The following is a 14,643-nucleotide window of genomic DNA, read 5'->3' on the forward strand; positions in this document are numbered from 1 at the left end:
ATATTAATATCTTCTTCATATTGATTTGATAAAGTTACACGGTTTAAACGCCGTTTCACGTGTCCTATAATAAGTTAAAACAAAGGTAGTGTATTGCATACTAAGATTAAGTATAAATCGCGCGTCTTAACGGTTGATCCCGTGGCCTATCGCATATAATATGTTTCATTCTTAGGACTCGTGAAAGGGTTTCGAATCCGTTTACACCCCAGCAGCACAAATTACCCAATGTAAACTCGATTTTGTTTTGACGCGTCTTAAACGCTCGTCAATCTGGCGCTTCTATAAACAAAGTTCTGACAAACTTGAGTGAGCCCGGTATGGTTTCAGACCGAAAACCTGCTAACACTTGTGATTCAATTGTGCATGTAATTTATTGTGTCAACGCATCTCAATTACGATAAACGTGGAACACAACAAACAACTTGAAATGATTTAAATATATGCAAAGCGTCAAATCGATCACACATTTTAAAAATCCAATCGCGGCGAGGTTATGAGCTATAAAAATAAAATATTACCCTGCAGTCTAAAACTAGCAGTGCTTCGTGGAAACCATGTTTTTAGTTAAAGCCGGTCTTATCCTAAATGTTTTGTAATGTCTGGTTCATCTTTGTTTTTCAAGATGTACTACATGATTTGGGTAAATGTTATAAAACAAGTATTTAAAGTTGTTTCTTGCCAAATTTTAGCCTCTGTTAAGGTTCATGAAAAACAACGCAAATAGGCACTAAAAAGCAAACTTAACATGCAAAAAGAGTGATTGCGAATGGCAGTGGTGTACAAAAGCAAAATGAATAAAGATAAACAATAAAGTTGTGGAGAATGCTGCAATGTTTTCTTTGGCTTAGGGTTGGCTGTTGACCATCATTCTTTTAAGGGCTTTTTGAACCTCTCTCCGAACAAAAGCTTCATCTATTAAAAACGCACATATATTATACAGGTTGTAAAGTAAACATTGTTGTGATATTATGAAAATATAGTTGGAAGTATAGCAAAGGTTTTAATTACAGACCAAGAGCGGTGCTTCACAACACGGTGCACAGCACGACGATGCTATGTATAGGCAGGGGTAAGGACTTAACAAAAAAAAGTTTCAGAGATGACGCCAAGTTTGGTGACGACAAAAACAAACGTTGCGTCATAAAACAACCAAACTTCCGAAACCTGAGTTTATTGTTTCATCTCGCCCGCCAATATGCAAAAAAAACTTAGTGTTATTAAATTCCAGAAAAAAGCGACTAAACATTTGCGCGAAGCAAAAATGCTGTTACTGGGGTTTAAATTGACAAAAAAAGATACGCAACGCACTGAAAAGCCTTGAAAGACACTTATCTCGGTAATTACTAATTTCGACAAAGACTTACAAGAGTCTGCACATAAAACCATAATATGCAGAAGAGTTCGAGAAGTCCCCAAAATCTTTTATATGCATTGGATAAGTAGAACTGTCATTTAGTAAGTGTGATTCGCGTCAGATGAAATTCGCGCAAAACAAAATAACGCAATTTTTGCAGTTAATAAACCGGACAGTGTTTGTGTCAGTTTTATGATCATGGCCAGGTAAAAAAAAATACATACCGGTGTTAAATATTTTACGTAAACGCCGTACCAGACCGTTCCGGTTATAGGTAAGACACTTAAACTGGAACATATTTTTTTAAAAGTTTGTTGATTTATTGTGTCAGGTGTAAAACTATATAGTCAAAAATATATAAATATAAGGAATACATAGTCATTTTGACTTGCAACAAACATCAAATGCAGGTTTTACCGGAATTAACTAAAGACAATTAACTCGACAAAGTAGAAGATACAGTTTTCATTTTTTTAATTGTTTCTCGTCAGAATAGTTGCACTGAACGTGCAGCCATGGCGTTAACAGTTTAGCGCTATTATCCCAAAAAACGTAATCATTTTTAGTTCCACGTGACCGTGCTTATGTTTTAAATTTGTGCTTATTTTGAAGCGCAGCGTCTGTTAAAATACTAATGTGCTTATTTTAAGAACCTTGCTTATTTTTGAGATGTGTGTACTTAGTTTGTCTCATTTTAGATTCTCTGAAAGAGTTATTTGAACAAATTATGATAACAATTTATTCTACCACGTAATAGCAATGGGTTGAATATTTGTGCCATAAAATCAAGGTAAACTTAAACTACATACGTCTTCACCAGGGTCGGATCCAGAGGCGGGACCAAGCTATGCCCCACCCCCCTTAAAAACAAATATATATATATATATATATATATATACATTTACCTTTTCCTGTACAAAAAATAAAATAATGTTTTAGCGCTTAGCGCAAAATTGTATCCATTTTTTATGTTTTTGTTTCGTTTTAAGGGAAAAAAATCAGCCCAATAAAGGATGCACTCGTTACGCCTCATCAACTCTATAAAGTGTTAGCTGTGTTAAATTAGTATATACATGCTGTTATTTCTAACGATATGCGAATCACTTTAATGTGCCTAAGGCGTCACATCTCTTCTTATAATAAATGTTTTGCCAATTTTAACAAACAAACGGTCATGGTCCAATATAGCCTGTCAAGATCTATTTAAGCCCACTATACGTAAAACAAATACTACTATAGGGGCGATTCCAGGACTTTTGTTTGGATCAAGGGCCATGACTTTTTTTAGAATAACGTCACAAAGTTACGTCATAGAACAATTAATCTTAAAAGCACCTGTCGTTCTCGAGGGATCTCGTGCGCAACCATGCGGCCAAAATCCAATCGAATCGCGCGTAACGCGAAAATAGTTCTGTAATTTGTTTTAAATTTGGCAAACCTTCAATTAGAAGGATACGTAATACATCAGGCATATAAGAGAGGTTTCAATATTACTCAAAATAACGACATTTATATTTTAATTTTCCAGAAATTGGACGGTAGTTATTCCAATTTAGCAGAAATTGGACTAGTCACACGAATCAAATTACTATAGAAATGCATGTCACCTTTGGGCTGAATAGATGTAAGTACAACGAAATAGTTAGTTTTTTTAGTTAGCTTGACTAAACGTATAGTTTTAGGGGCCATAGCCACTTGGTCACACCAACGTTTGAACTACGGTATGTACGGCTATCACGCGGCCCACAACTACATGGTAATGCTAGAATATAGAAAGATAACTCGCTGCCCATCACTAAAAATGGCTAAAAAGGGATTTTATCGACCATTTCTTTACGGTTAAGCCATATGGCAGCAAAGCATATTTACGGGAAATTTGACGAGCTGCTTTTTCTGGCGTTTTCGGTGGGTTTTTCGGGGGTCCTTGTCCCACTTCGCATGTCATGGTCTCGCGATAGGCCGGCGATTTTCGTGTTCCGGGCCTTTCCGCCCCGCTCAAGATGTCCACACACCAACAATCGTCCCAGTAACATTGCACCTCGGAATACAACCCGTTATCGTCGCAAGCAGGAGTGAAAGGACCGTCTTGCACTTGACCGTCTAAATTCCCCGACCGCTCTCGCTCTTGCTCGCATTTTGACAAATCGCTCAACTCCCCTTGCTCGCCCTCTTCTGCATCCAATTTTAAGCACTTTAGCGAAAAGCTACTGTGCGAAACTTACTTTCCATATAAAAACACATTTTAAGTGGAGTGATGTGGTTTTGTTTTTGCTTTCATTACATTGATCCCCGAAGTTTACGACACATATATTATAACGGAAAACATACGTCTTTACTTTTGAAAATGACAGCGTATGAATATATAATTGGAATCAACTAAAACAGTTACTATAGTCAGTGGTTCCCGACCCCAGGGGTTCACAGAGGTATTTTGTGGGTCCTGTGATTAAACAAGTCATTTTAAACCACTAAAGTCCCATTTTTTAGTTATTTGTAAAATACCTTAGTCCATGTCAAGTCCTTGGCAAAAAATAACAAGTCAAGTTTAAATCATTATAAAGTAAGTTTAAGTCATGCGCATCAAAAATAGAACGTTAAACTATTAAATTCGGTAAAATCGTCCAACTATAAGCAATGATTGAACTAAGAAAAAACAAAAACACAAAATAAAACAAGAAAGTTGTTTTACATGCAAAAATTGAGATAAATAACCATATTTAATAAATATTTTTAGTCATACCACTTAATTTCACGCAAGTCATTCGACTCAATGATATAAATCCAAGTCATGTCATTTGTTTAAAATACTTCAGTCGAGTACAGTCATTTGAAAACAGTGTGAGTGGAATGCCTTTACAACACTGCAATTAGTTTGTATGCGCAAGGTCAATGCAAAATAGTGAAAAGAAATCACCCACATGCATGGTTTAGTTTGCCAATTTTAGTGGATCTTAGAAACTAGGCTACAGCATATTATAAATAAGATCGTGCATGAAAGAACATTGACAAAAGTCAATTGGGTAAATGACTTCACTGAATAATTACTGCCAAAATGTCTCATTTCCCCAAAATGTTTACACGAAAAAACAGTTTTTAAGTTTCAAGTTTATTTGTTTAGGTTTGCCCTGCGAAGAAAAGTCTTAGGCAGATGACTTGACTTGTGATTGACTTGGGTTATATAGGCTATTACTTTCAAAATCCTGGATTATCTGCTTTATAAATAAAGCTATAAAACTTACATAAAAAACAAAAAATCTGCTCAGCTGTATCTAAACTGCTATTTTTGGAAATTGGGGTCTCAAAAATTCAATTTTCAGCCATATAGCTATTAGGTTGTTTGTGCAGACATATGGCTTAAGTCAATTCTCAGTGGCCCTAACAACTCTTGTTAATTGACAAAATAGGAGTAAGATCGGTCACACTAACCGTTGCATTCGCATAGTTCACATCCATTCTCGTTTTTGGCTAACCCCATTGTACACCCTAGCATCTCAGCTGAACAGGAGTGGTAGGGACAAAACATCGCATTTGTATCTAAAAACAAGATAAGTTGTTTCATAACAGATCAAAACACATGGTAAATTTTGATGGATAAATACAGTAAGGCGATTATTTTTTGACTCACAAATTATTATTTTTTCTTAAAAAATACAATTCTATAGACCTTTTTCATATTTTTATGAGAAAAATACCAAAAGCACGACAACAAAACTCAGATTTACTCGCCCTAAAGAAAAGCTACACATACTATGTGTCAATTTACCTGCACATTCGCAAAGATTGCATCCATTGTCATTCTTTTTGAGTCCATTAGCGCATCCCAACATTTCAGCAGTACATGCGTGCATTGGACACGGGATCGCTTCTTCCTCAGGTGCGCCTTCATCTATATATGTTATGCTTTTTTACATATTTTATCAATTTTGTAAAACAACGTTCAGTTAAGGATATTAACATTCACACTAAAACTTTAGTTAAGTGGCCTTACCAGCACATTCACATAATTCGCATCCATTTTCCATCTTGGCCAATCCATATTCACACCCGAGCATTTGTGAGGTACAAGCATGAAGTGGACATGCAACCGGGTTCTCTTCTGAACCGGCTTCTTCCTTGGAATTAGCGCTCTTTACTCCACAAGAGTTTAAACATTCTTCCTCTGTCTGTAATTTAAAACATGTAATTTAGAACATCAGTAATGTATATATATATATATATAATTATAAAACCCAAAACAATTGTACAAGACATTCTAGACTCTAGAGTTAAAACAAGATAGTTGATTTTCAGTTGTTTCCACGCACATCAGTGGCTGGTCAGAAAAGCTGCAGCGCGTACAAAGAAAGTTTTAATGCATATTGCCGCAATAAGTATCGATTTAAATGCGTTAATATTTTATTTGGGCACAGTTCGAACTGTGTAATATATTTCAAACAGTGATAGTTACGAGATCGTTTACAAAATGGGGGCTTTGTGCCACAAACAAACGTTTTCTCTTAGTAATGATTTTAGTCATAACAAAATTAGCCGCAATTAGAAAAGATATCTGTAACAACCTAAAGAAAAAGCACCAACCATTTGAAATTGCACAACACCTACAGATAACATTCCCAATATTTAAAGAAACAAATTGATTTCATTTCGCAAAATAATGAAAAAAACTAATTCTATCAATAAGCATTAATAATTACATGTATGATTCTACCTCAAAGTTGTTTCCGTTTCCTTTACAACCCCCATAGAAAAACTTATCGCAGGTAACAGTCGCTCGGTTGTAATAGAATCGAACATGGCGTCCACGACAAGGGCCGGCCTCGGGAACAAGCATACAGGCTCCCCTGAAACAAGTAGGCTACAACTTAAATATGCAGTCGCTTAAAAGGAAAAACGAGTTAAAATTTTAATCATACTTGTCGACTTCAGGAGCGCGGGATTCTATCACAGACTCGCCTAAAAACAATAACATTAAACATTATTAAATTATCATTGCATCGAAAGCTAATAAAACTTTTATCTTTATTAGTCTTATGTGAAATTTTGATCAAATTTTCAGGGTCTCACCAGCACATTCGCACAATTCACATCCATTCTCGTTTTTCGCTAACCCCATTGTACAGCCCAACATCTCAGCTGAACAGGCGTGGAAAGGACAAGGGGCCTCATTAGAGCCTAAAAAGGATTCAGACATGTGGCAGATAGTTTATAATTCACGATAAAAGGGAAAGTCAAACAATTTAATATGTGGTTAGTTACCTGCACATTCGCAAAGATTGCATCCATTGTCATTCTTTTTGAGTCCATTAGCGCATCCCAACATTTCAGCAGTACATGCGTGCATTGGACACGGGATCGCTTCTTCCTCAGGTGCGCCTCCATCTATATGTCAAACGTCTTTTTACATTTTTTATCAACTTGGTAAAACAACGTTCAGTTAAGGCAGCGCTTCTTAACCGGTGCGCCAAGGAAGGTTGCCATGCAGGTGCATCGCGGGCAAAATAAAAAATATTTTAGCATATAAAACATATATTGTTTCACGTTTCTAATTCGCCTCATTGATTTCACAGTAGCCTACTTACAAGATATGCAACTATGAAGCCTATGTAATAAGAATTTCAATCAATTAAAGAGTAACACCGCTAAACCCAAAAAATCGCGCTTGCTTCGCTCGCCAAATGCGCCGCCACGTTTTTAAATAGCTCTATAGGTGCGCCTTGAAGTAAGAAAGGTTGAGAAACCCTGAGTTAATAAGGATATGAACACTCACAATGAAACAATATTTATTTGTCCTTACCAGCACATTCACATAATTCGCACCCATTTTCCATCTTGGCCAATCCATATTCACATCCGAGCATTTGTGAGGTACAAGCATGAAGTGGACATGCAACCGGTTTTTCTTCTGAACCACCTTCTTCCTTTGAGTTGCCACTCTTTACCCCACATGAGTTTAAACATTCTTCCTCTGTCTGTTTTTTGAAACATTACAAATATATTTATATCTCCATAAATTTAACAAAACTCTTTAAAAAAACATATATCAAAAATCGATTATTCTGCTCATGACATTATTGTAAAGCCTAAATCGTATAATTGCTTTCGAGCTGTTTGCAGTCTTACAAGCATGTACTTTGCCAATATAGTAAACTAATCCAAGCAAAAAATGGGATGTAAACAACACCTTTCGCAAAAAATCATTAACTAACACTTATACATATTGCTTTTCAATTGTGCATGGACGTAATATAAATAGATGTTTAAACAAACTTGCGCAATTCTGTTTGTTAAGTAAATGGAAGGTTAAATGTCAGCCGCAGTAAAAAATTAATCGAAAACACTCCCAATAAAACTAAATTTGCACATGAAACCGGGAGCGCGAACAAATTATATACATTATCAAAAAAACACATAAAGAAACAAAATTCTTTACACTCAACAGACAAGAATAATTACATGTTTGTTTTACCTCAAAGTTGTTTCCGTTTCCTTTACAACCCCCGTAGAAAAACTTATCGCAGGTAACAGTCGCTCGGTTGTAATAGTATCGAACATGGCGTCCACGACAAGGACCGGCCTCGGGAACAAGCATACAGGCTCCCCTGAAACAAGTAGGCTACAACTTAAATATGCAGTCGTTTAAAAATTAAAACGAGAAATTTTTTTAATCATACTTGTCGACTTCAGAAGCGCGGGATTCTATCACAGACTCGCCTAAAAACAATAACATTAAACCTGATTAAATTATAATTGCATTAAAAGCTAATAAAATTTTTATCTTTATTAGTCTTAGGTGATTTTTTATCAAATTTTCAGGGTCTCACCAGCACATTCGCACAATTCACATCCATTCTCGTTTTTCGCTAACCCCATTGTACAGCCCAACATCTCAGCTGAACAGGCGTGGAAAGGACAAGGGGCCTCATTAGAGCCTAAAAAGGATTCAGACATGTGGCAGATAGTTTCTAATTCACGATAAAAGGGAAAGTCAAACAATTTAATATGTGGTTAGTTACCTGCACATTCGCAAAGATTGCATCCATTGTCATTCTTTTTGAGTCCATTGGCGCATCCCAACATTTCAGCAGTACATGCGTGCATTGGACACGGGATCGCTTCTTCCTCAGGTGCGCCTCCATCTATATGTCAAACGTCTTTACATTTTTATCAACTTTGTTGAACAACGTTCAGTTAAGGCAGCGCTTCTTAACCGGTGCGCCAAGGAAGGTTGCCAGGTGCATCGCGGGCAAAAGGAAAAATGTTTTAATATAAAAAACATATATTGTTTCACGTTTCTAATTCGCCTCATTGATTTCACAGTAGCCTAATTACAAGATATGCAACTATGAAGCCTATGTAATAAAAATTACAATCAAGTCAAGAGTAACACCGCTATACCCAAAAAATTCGCGCTTGCTTCGCTCGCCAAATGCGCCGCCACGTTTTTAAATAGCTTTATAGGTGCGCCTTGAAGTAAGAAAGGTTGAGAAGCCCTGAGTTCATAAGGATATGAACACTCACAATGAAACAATATTTATTTGACCTTACCAGAACATTCACATAATTCGCATCCATTTTCCATCTTGGCCAATCCATATTCACATCCGAGCATTTGTGAGGTACAAGCATGAAGTGGACATGCAACCGGTTTTTCTTCTGAACCACCTTCTTCCTTTGAATTGCCACTCTTTACCCCACAAGAGTTCAAACATTCTTCTTCTGTCTGTTTGTTGAAACGTTACAAATATGTTTGTATCGACATAAATTTACCAAAACTTAAAAAAAAAAAAACAATATCCAAAATCGATTATTCTGTTCATGACGTTGTAAAGTCGAAATCGTAAAATGGCTTTCGAGCTGTTTGCAGTCTTACAAACATGTACTTTGCGAATATAAACATCTAATCAAAGCAAAAAATGGCATGTAAACAACACCTTATCGCAAAGCGCGTACAATATATACACATACACCAAAAGAAACACATAAGGAAACAAATTTCTTTACACTTAACGGGACTTTGCTATGGAAAAGAATGAAAAAGCCATCTCTAGCGACAGACATAAATAACGACATGTTTGTTTTACCTCAAAGTTGTTTCCGTTTCCTTTACAACCCCCGTAGAAAAACTTATCGCAGGTAACAGTCGCTCGGTTGTAATAGTATCGAACATGGCGTCCACGACAAGGGCCGGCCTCGGGAACAAGCATACAGGCTCCCCTGAAACAAGTATAGGCTAGAACTTAAATATGCAGTCGTTTAAGCAGTACAAACAAGTTAAAATTTTAATCATACTTGTCAACTTCAGAAGCGCGGGATTCTATCACAGACTCGCCTAAAAACAATAACATTAAACATTATTAAATTATGATTGCATCAAAAGCTAATAAAACTTTTATCTTTATTAGTCTTATGTGAAATTTTGATCAAATTTTCAGGGTCTCACCAGCACATTCGCACAATTCACATCCATTGTCGTTTTTCGCTAACCCCATTGTACACCCCAACATCTCAGCTGAACAGGCGTGGAAAGGACAAGGGACCTCATTAGAGCCTAAAAGGATTCGGACATGTGGCATACATATTGAGATTCACAATAGGGTGAAAAGTCAGTCAATTTATGTGGTATGTTACCTGCACATTCGCAAAGATTGCATCCATTGTCATTCTTTTTTAGTCCATTAGCGCATCCCAACATTTCAGCAGTACATGCGTGCATTGGACACGGGATCGCTTCTTCCTCAGGTGCGCCTCCATCTATATGTTAAACGTCTTTACATTTTTTATCAACTTGGTAAAACAACGTTCAGTTAAGGCAGCGCTTCTTAGCCGGTGCGCCGCGACGCACTGGTGCGTCATGGAAGGTTGCCAGGTGTGCCGCGGGCAAAATAAAAATAATTTAATATAAAACATAAATTGTTTCACGTTTCTAATTCGCCTTATTGATTTCACAGTACTTTCAAGATATGCAACTATGCAGCCTATATGTAATAAAATTACAATCAATTAAAGAGGAATACCGCTAAACCCGAAAAATTCGCGCTTGCTTCGCTCGCCAGATGCGACGCTACGTTTTTAAATAGCTCTAGGTGCGCCTTGAAGTAAGGTTAGGAAACACTGGGTTAAGGATATTAACACTCACAATGACACAATATTTATTTGGCCTTACCAGCACATTCACATAATTCGCACCCATTTTCCATCTTGGCCAATCCATATTCACATCCGAGCATTTGTGAGGTACAAGCATGAAGTGGACATGCAACCGGTTTTTCTTCTGAACCACCTTCTTCCTTTGAATTGCCACTCTTTACCCCACATGAGTTTAAACATTCTTCCTCTGTCTGATTTTAGAAACATTACAAATATATTTATATCTACATAAATTTAACAAAACTTAAAAAAAAACATATATCAAAAATCGATTATTCTGCTCATGACATTATTGTAAAGCCTAAATCGTATAATTGCTTTCGAGCTGTTTGCAGTCATACAAACATAAACTTTGCGAATATAAAAATATAATCAAAGCAAAATATGGGATGTAAACAACACCTTTTCGCAAAGCGCGTACAATATATACACATAACAAAAGAAACACATACAAAAGCAAATTTCTTCCTAACGGGACTCTGTTATGGAAAGAATGAAAAAAGCCATCTCTAGCGACAGACATAAATAACGACATGTTTGTTTTACCTCAAAGTTGTTTCCGTTTCCTTTACAACCCCCGTAGAAAAACTTATCGCAGGTAACAGTCGCTCGGTTGTAATAGTATCGAACATGGCGTCCACGACAAGGACCGGCCTCGGGAACAAGCATACAGGCTCCCCTGAAACAAGTAGGCTACAACTTAAATATGCAGTCGTTTAAACAGTTAAAACAATCTAAAATTTTAATCATACTTGTCAACTTCAGGAGCGCGGGATTCTATTACAGACTCGCCTAAAAACAAAAAAATAAGAAATTTAACCAACCGAAGTAGTAAATTTCACAGAACAAAGTTAAAAATAACAAGACGAATAGTGCTAAGCGGCCGTGCCCAATCGTCCATATACTTATCGGAAAGTTTAGAACTTCTTCCGACAGGTTAATTTCGTCGTAGATATTATTAGGCATTTGATTGCGATATGTCGTTAGGCTAAATACCAAGGTATTAAAGAATATATTCCGCTGTGGATATAGTTTCTTTATAGGTCTTATCGTAGGGCTACCATATTTCAGCCTTCAAAAAGTTGACATTTTTTTGCCGGCAAGTAAAACGAACGTAGAATTGTTACGTTTGAGTTTAATGATATTTTATGCTGATTTTCAGGATGTTGTGTTGTTTTGGGATACTCGGATTTTCGATGGGAAATTTGGTGTTGCTGGCCGACTCGAGCGCAAATATTGATCTATTTTTTGCGAGCGCGATGGTTTTGCTGTTGGAACCTTTTTAAAACCAGTAATTCAGCATGCTTCGTGGCTACCGTAATTTTTTGGAAATAAATACAACGTCCCACCTAAAAGTATTGTTGAAAGTATAAGCAACAAACTCGAAATGCGAAAAAAGAGGACATTTGGGCATTTTTGAGCGTACTCGGAGGACCATTCACTTTTCTTGAGAAAAGAGGACAAATCCTTCTGAAAGAGGACATATGGTAGGCCTATCTTATCGTCTCCACATAAATCCGTATTTTTTACCTATTATGTCGCAGATTGCACAGAATTTTGTGCCTATTTATCATTCCCTAAAGGCCTAAAAGATAACAGTTATCACTAAAATATCTATTTTATATATTTGTTAGGATTTGTCCGCCGTCGTGATTTTCGCGCTGCAAACGACTTAACGGGAAAAGGAAAAAAACAATATGTGGGCGAAAACACTTTTGATAGCCGTGTTTGCGACTCTTATTTAACCTATCGAGGTTTAAAACCAAAATTTCGTATTTGCTTTAAATACTATATGACACTTTTTAAATGCAGCTTCCACATGGTCTGTTATTCTTATTAAGTGTTACTCTTTTCTGCGTATTGAGTTAACAGATTTTTTTATGTATGTATACCTTATATCACAAATCATAAATGAATAATATCACCTATTAAAAGACTATGACCGGCACGTATGGACGATCCCAACAAGAGACCCCAATATTGTTGCAAAGCGACAATTCACCAAGAATTTAACTACAAAATGTGCCACACTTATTTGCCCTGCTATTTACAATATATAATGATTTAAAGATTAATGATCAAAAAACGTTGTCAAAAAGGCTGTATTGTCGTGCAGGTGTGTTAATGTCGCCCATTTGATTTAAACTTGGTAATGTGCCCTAAGTTAGCAGTGCTGCAGACACCGATACAAACTTGAAAAAACTAATAGTGTTGGTTTCAGGTTAAACTTTATTTCACTTTAATTTTCTAATTCTGATTTAAAATGCTCTATGTAAAAAAACACTTTGGTGGCCTATTTATTTTAAGTCTTACCTTCGTCACATTGACAAGTTAAACAATTGTTGATTTTCTTTAGTTTTAAACAGCCGATTGTCTTGGCAGTGCATGCATGAAATGGACATGCTTTCTGGTAAAGAATACATCAGTTTATTTATTGGGTCGAAACAGTTTCAAACATTATGATAGATGCTTTACCTGCTGACTGTTTTCCTGAATAATACTGTTTAACTGAAAAAAAAGAATTGCGTTGTTAAATTAACCAGCAAGGTAACAAAACAATACATAATTGTTACGTTGCTCACTTACCGCGTTTCGCAAAGCTACTATCTGTAAATATAAGCACCAAACTTAGTTATTTACAATATTTAACGATTCAAGTATGTCGTTGATAAATTTACCTTCTGTTTATCATTTCCGTATGTAAGACCTGAAACAAAAAATAGTTATTTATTATGAAATGTTTTTTTCCCTGAAAGATTAAATTACTCTATAAACTTATCGTTCATCGTACCAATCACAGATAAGACCAGCACAGCGACAAAAAATATCTGCATTATTTTCTTTTAGTTTCTTCGTTCTTGAAATCTCGAGAAAATATGACGCATCAGGCAAAATCGTGTTCTTATATGTGGAAAGCCAGACGTGTAGGTGGCGTCTTCTTTTTCAATGTTTGCCTAAAAGTACAACGATGAACTTTCCGGTCGGGTTACCGACTTCTTAATTGCCCCTGGAGCTGCGCTATAAGTTATGAGGCTCCGGTTCTCAAACATACTTAAGCAAACTCTGTGATGTCTCACAGCCTGGTTTTATTTTCCTTCGGGGCGGGCCGGATAGAATCAAGCTGATGTTGCGTTATTCAGACAAAGTTCATATTTGGTCAATGTTAGCGCCGCCGTGATTTTTCCTGATTAATACAGCTTGTCAAACAAAACTAAGAGACGTTTAATCATTCTTCCACAAAGGCAAACAAGTTACGCTGCGTGACATGATAGTAAAATATGTTGTCAAACACCATAAACGCATTTACGAGAGTCTTTGCAAACAGTAGGGCCTATAGCTAATTTCGTAGATGTAAGGTTTTGTCATTTAATATTTTACAATGATTCTTTTTTACTATAATATTACCTTGGACCAGTATAAATGCCAAACATGGGGCGTTTCCCTTATAGGGCGCAATTTGATTTTTGGCGACTTATAAATATGATTTTTACGCCGCTTTGAGTGGCAATTAACCAAAACTTGAGGGGGCATGGTCACGTTTACCAGTAACCAGTACATGTTGTTCAAACCGGGAACAGAAAGTTTCTTGACATCATTTGTTTTATGGTGTCCCACTTTGTTAAACAAACTTTTACGGGGTACCGGGAACGGGTCCTTTCTAATTTAGCCATAAAATATTCATGTTCACCAAACAATATTGAGTCTGTAGAACATTTTAGAAGTAATACTGGCCACATCCCATACTGCATTACCTCTAGCACCCATTATTATGACTTTCCTTGATGCCAAAAAACATTTGTTTAAACGGAGTTCACCATTCAATTTTACCATTCCGTGCTAATTTCTAAAATGCGTGACCAGGGGCGCCCGCAGAAAAGTTTCAGGGGGGGCAATCAGGGGCGTAACCTGAAAATCAAAACGTTGGGCCTGAATTTTCAACTTGGGGAATTCCCCTATTTTTCGTCTGACGTTGATGAATAATGATGTAATAAAACAGTGGCAGTATGACGTCATAGAATGGTGATTGCAAGACGTGATAAAAAATAACTCAGAAATAGCCAAATACGTCCAGCAAAAGCGAGCACGTGCGACGTCGACAATCCTGTTAGGCGCCAGCTGCGAAACCAACGTGTGCAATCGAT

The 14,643-nt window shown here is 36.6% G+C and overlaps 1 protein-coding gene across 1 annotated transcript; it reads right to left on the bottom strand.

Annotated features, from left to right (window-relative positions):
• Positions 1-847: 847 nt before the first annotated feature.
• On the bottom strand, positions 848-14,266 carry LOC146164407 (papilin-like). The gene is made up of 24 exons (XM_083380721.1): positions 14,254-14,266; positions 13,180-13,208; positions 13,088-13,108; positions 12,977-13,009; positions 12,815-12,908; positions 11,254-11,293; positions 11,048-11,180; positions 10,518-10,692; positions 9,983-10,105; positions 9,644-9,683; positions 9,436-9,568; positions 8,900-9,074; positions 8,368-8,490; positions 8,026-8,065; positions 7,785-7,953; positions 7,149-7,323; positions 6,611-6,733; positions 6,268-6,307; positions 6,063-6,195; positions 5,346-5,520; positions 5,106-5,243; positions 4,784-4,891; positions 3,227-3,526; positions 848-915 (listed from the first exon to the last, which is right to left on the bottom strand). The coding sequence occupies exons 1-24, from the start codon at positions 14,264-14,266 to the stop codon at positions 848-850; spliced, it is 2,601 nt and encodes an 866-aa protein (XP_083236847.1).
• Positions 14,267-14,643: the final 377 nt, after the last annotated feature.

This window comes from Ascidiella aspersa, chromosome 2, assembly GCF_963924565.1.
Source record: "Ascidiella aspersa chromosome 2, kaAscAspe10.2, whole genome shotgun sequence".
NCBI classification, from domain to species: domain Eukaryota; kingdom Metazoa; phylum Chordata; class Ascidiacea; order Phlebobranchia; family Ascidiidae; genus Ascidiella; species Ascidiella aspersa.

Coding starts and splice junctions, on each gene's coding strand:
- LOC146164407 (XM_083380721.1), bottom strand. Junction 9,569..9,643: donor CGCGCTTCTGAAGTTGACAA/GTATGATTAAAA, acceptor TACTTGTTTCAG/GGGAGCCTGTATGCTTGTTC. Junction 4,892..5,105: donor TGCAGGTAAATTGACACATA/GTATGTGTAGCT, acceptor TCTTGTTTTTAG/ATACAAATGCGATGTTTTGT.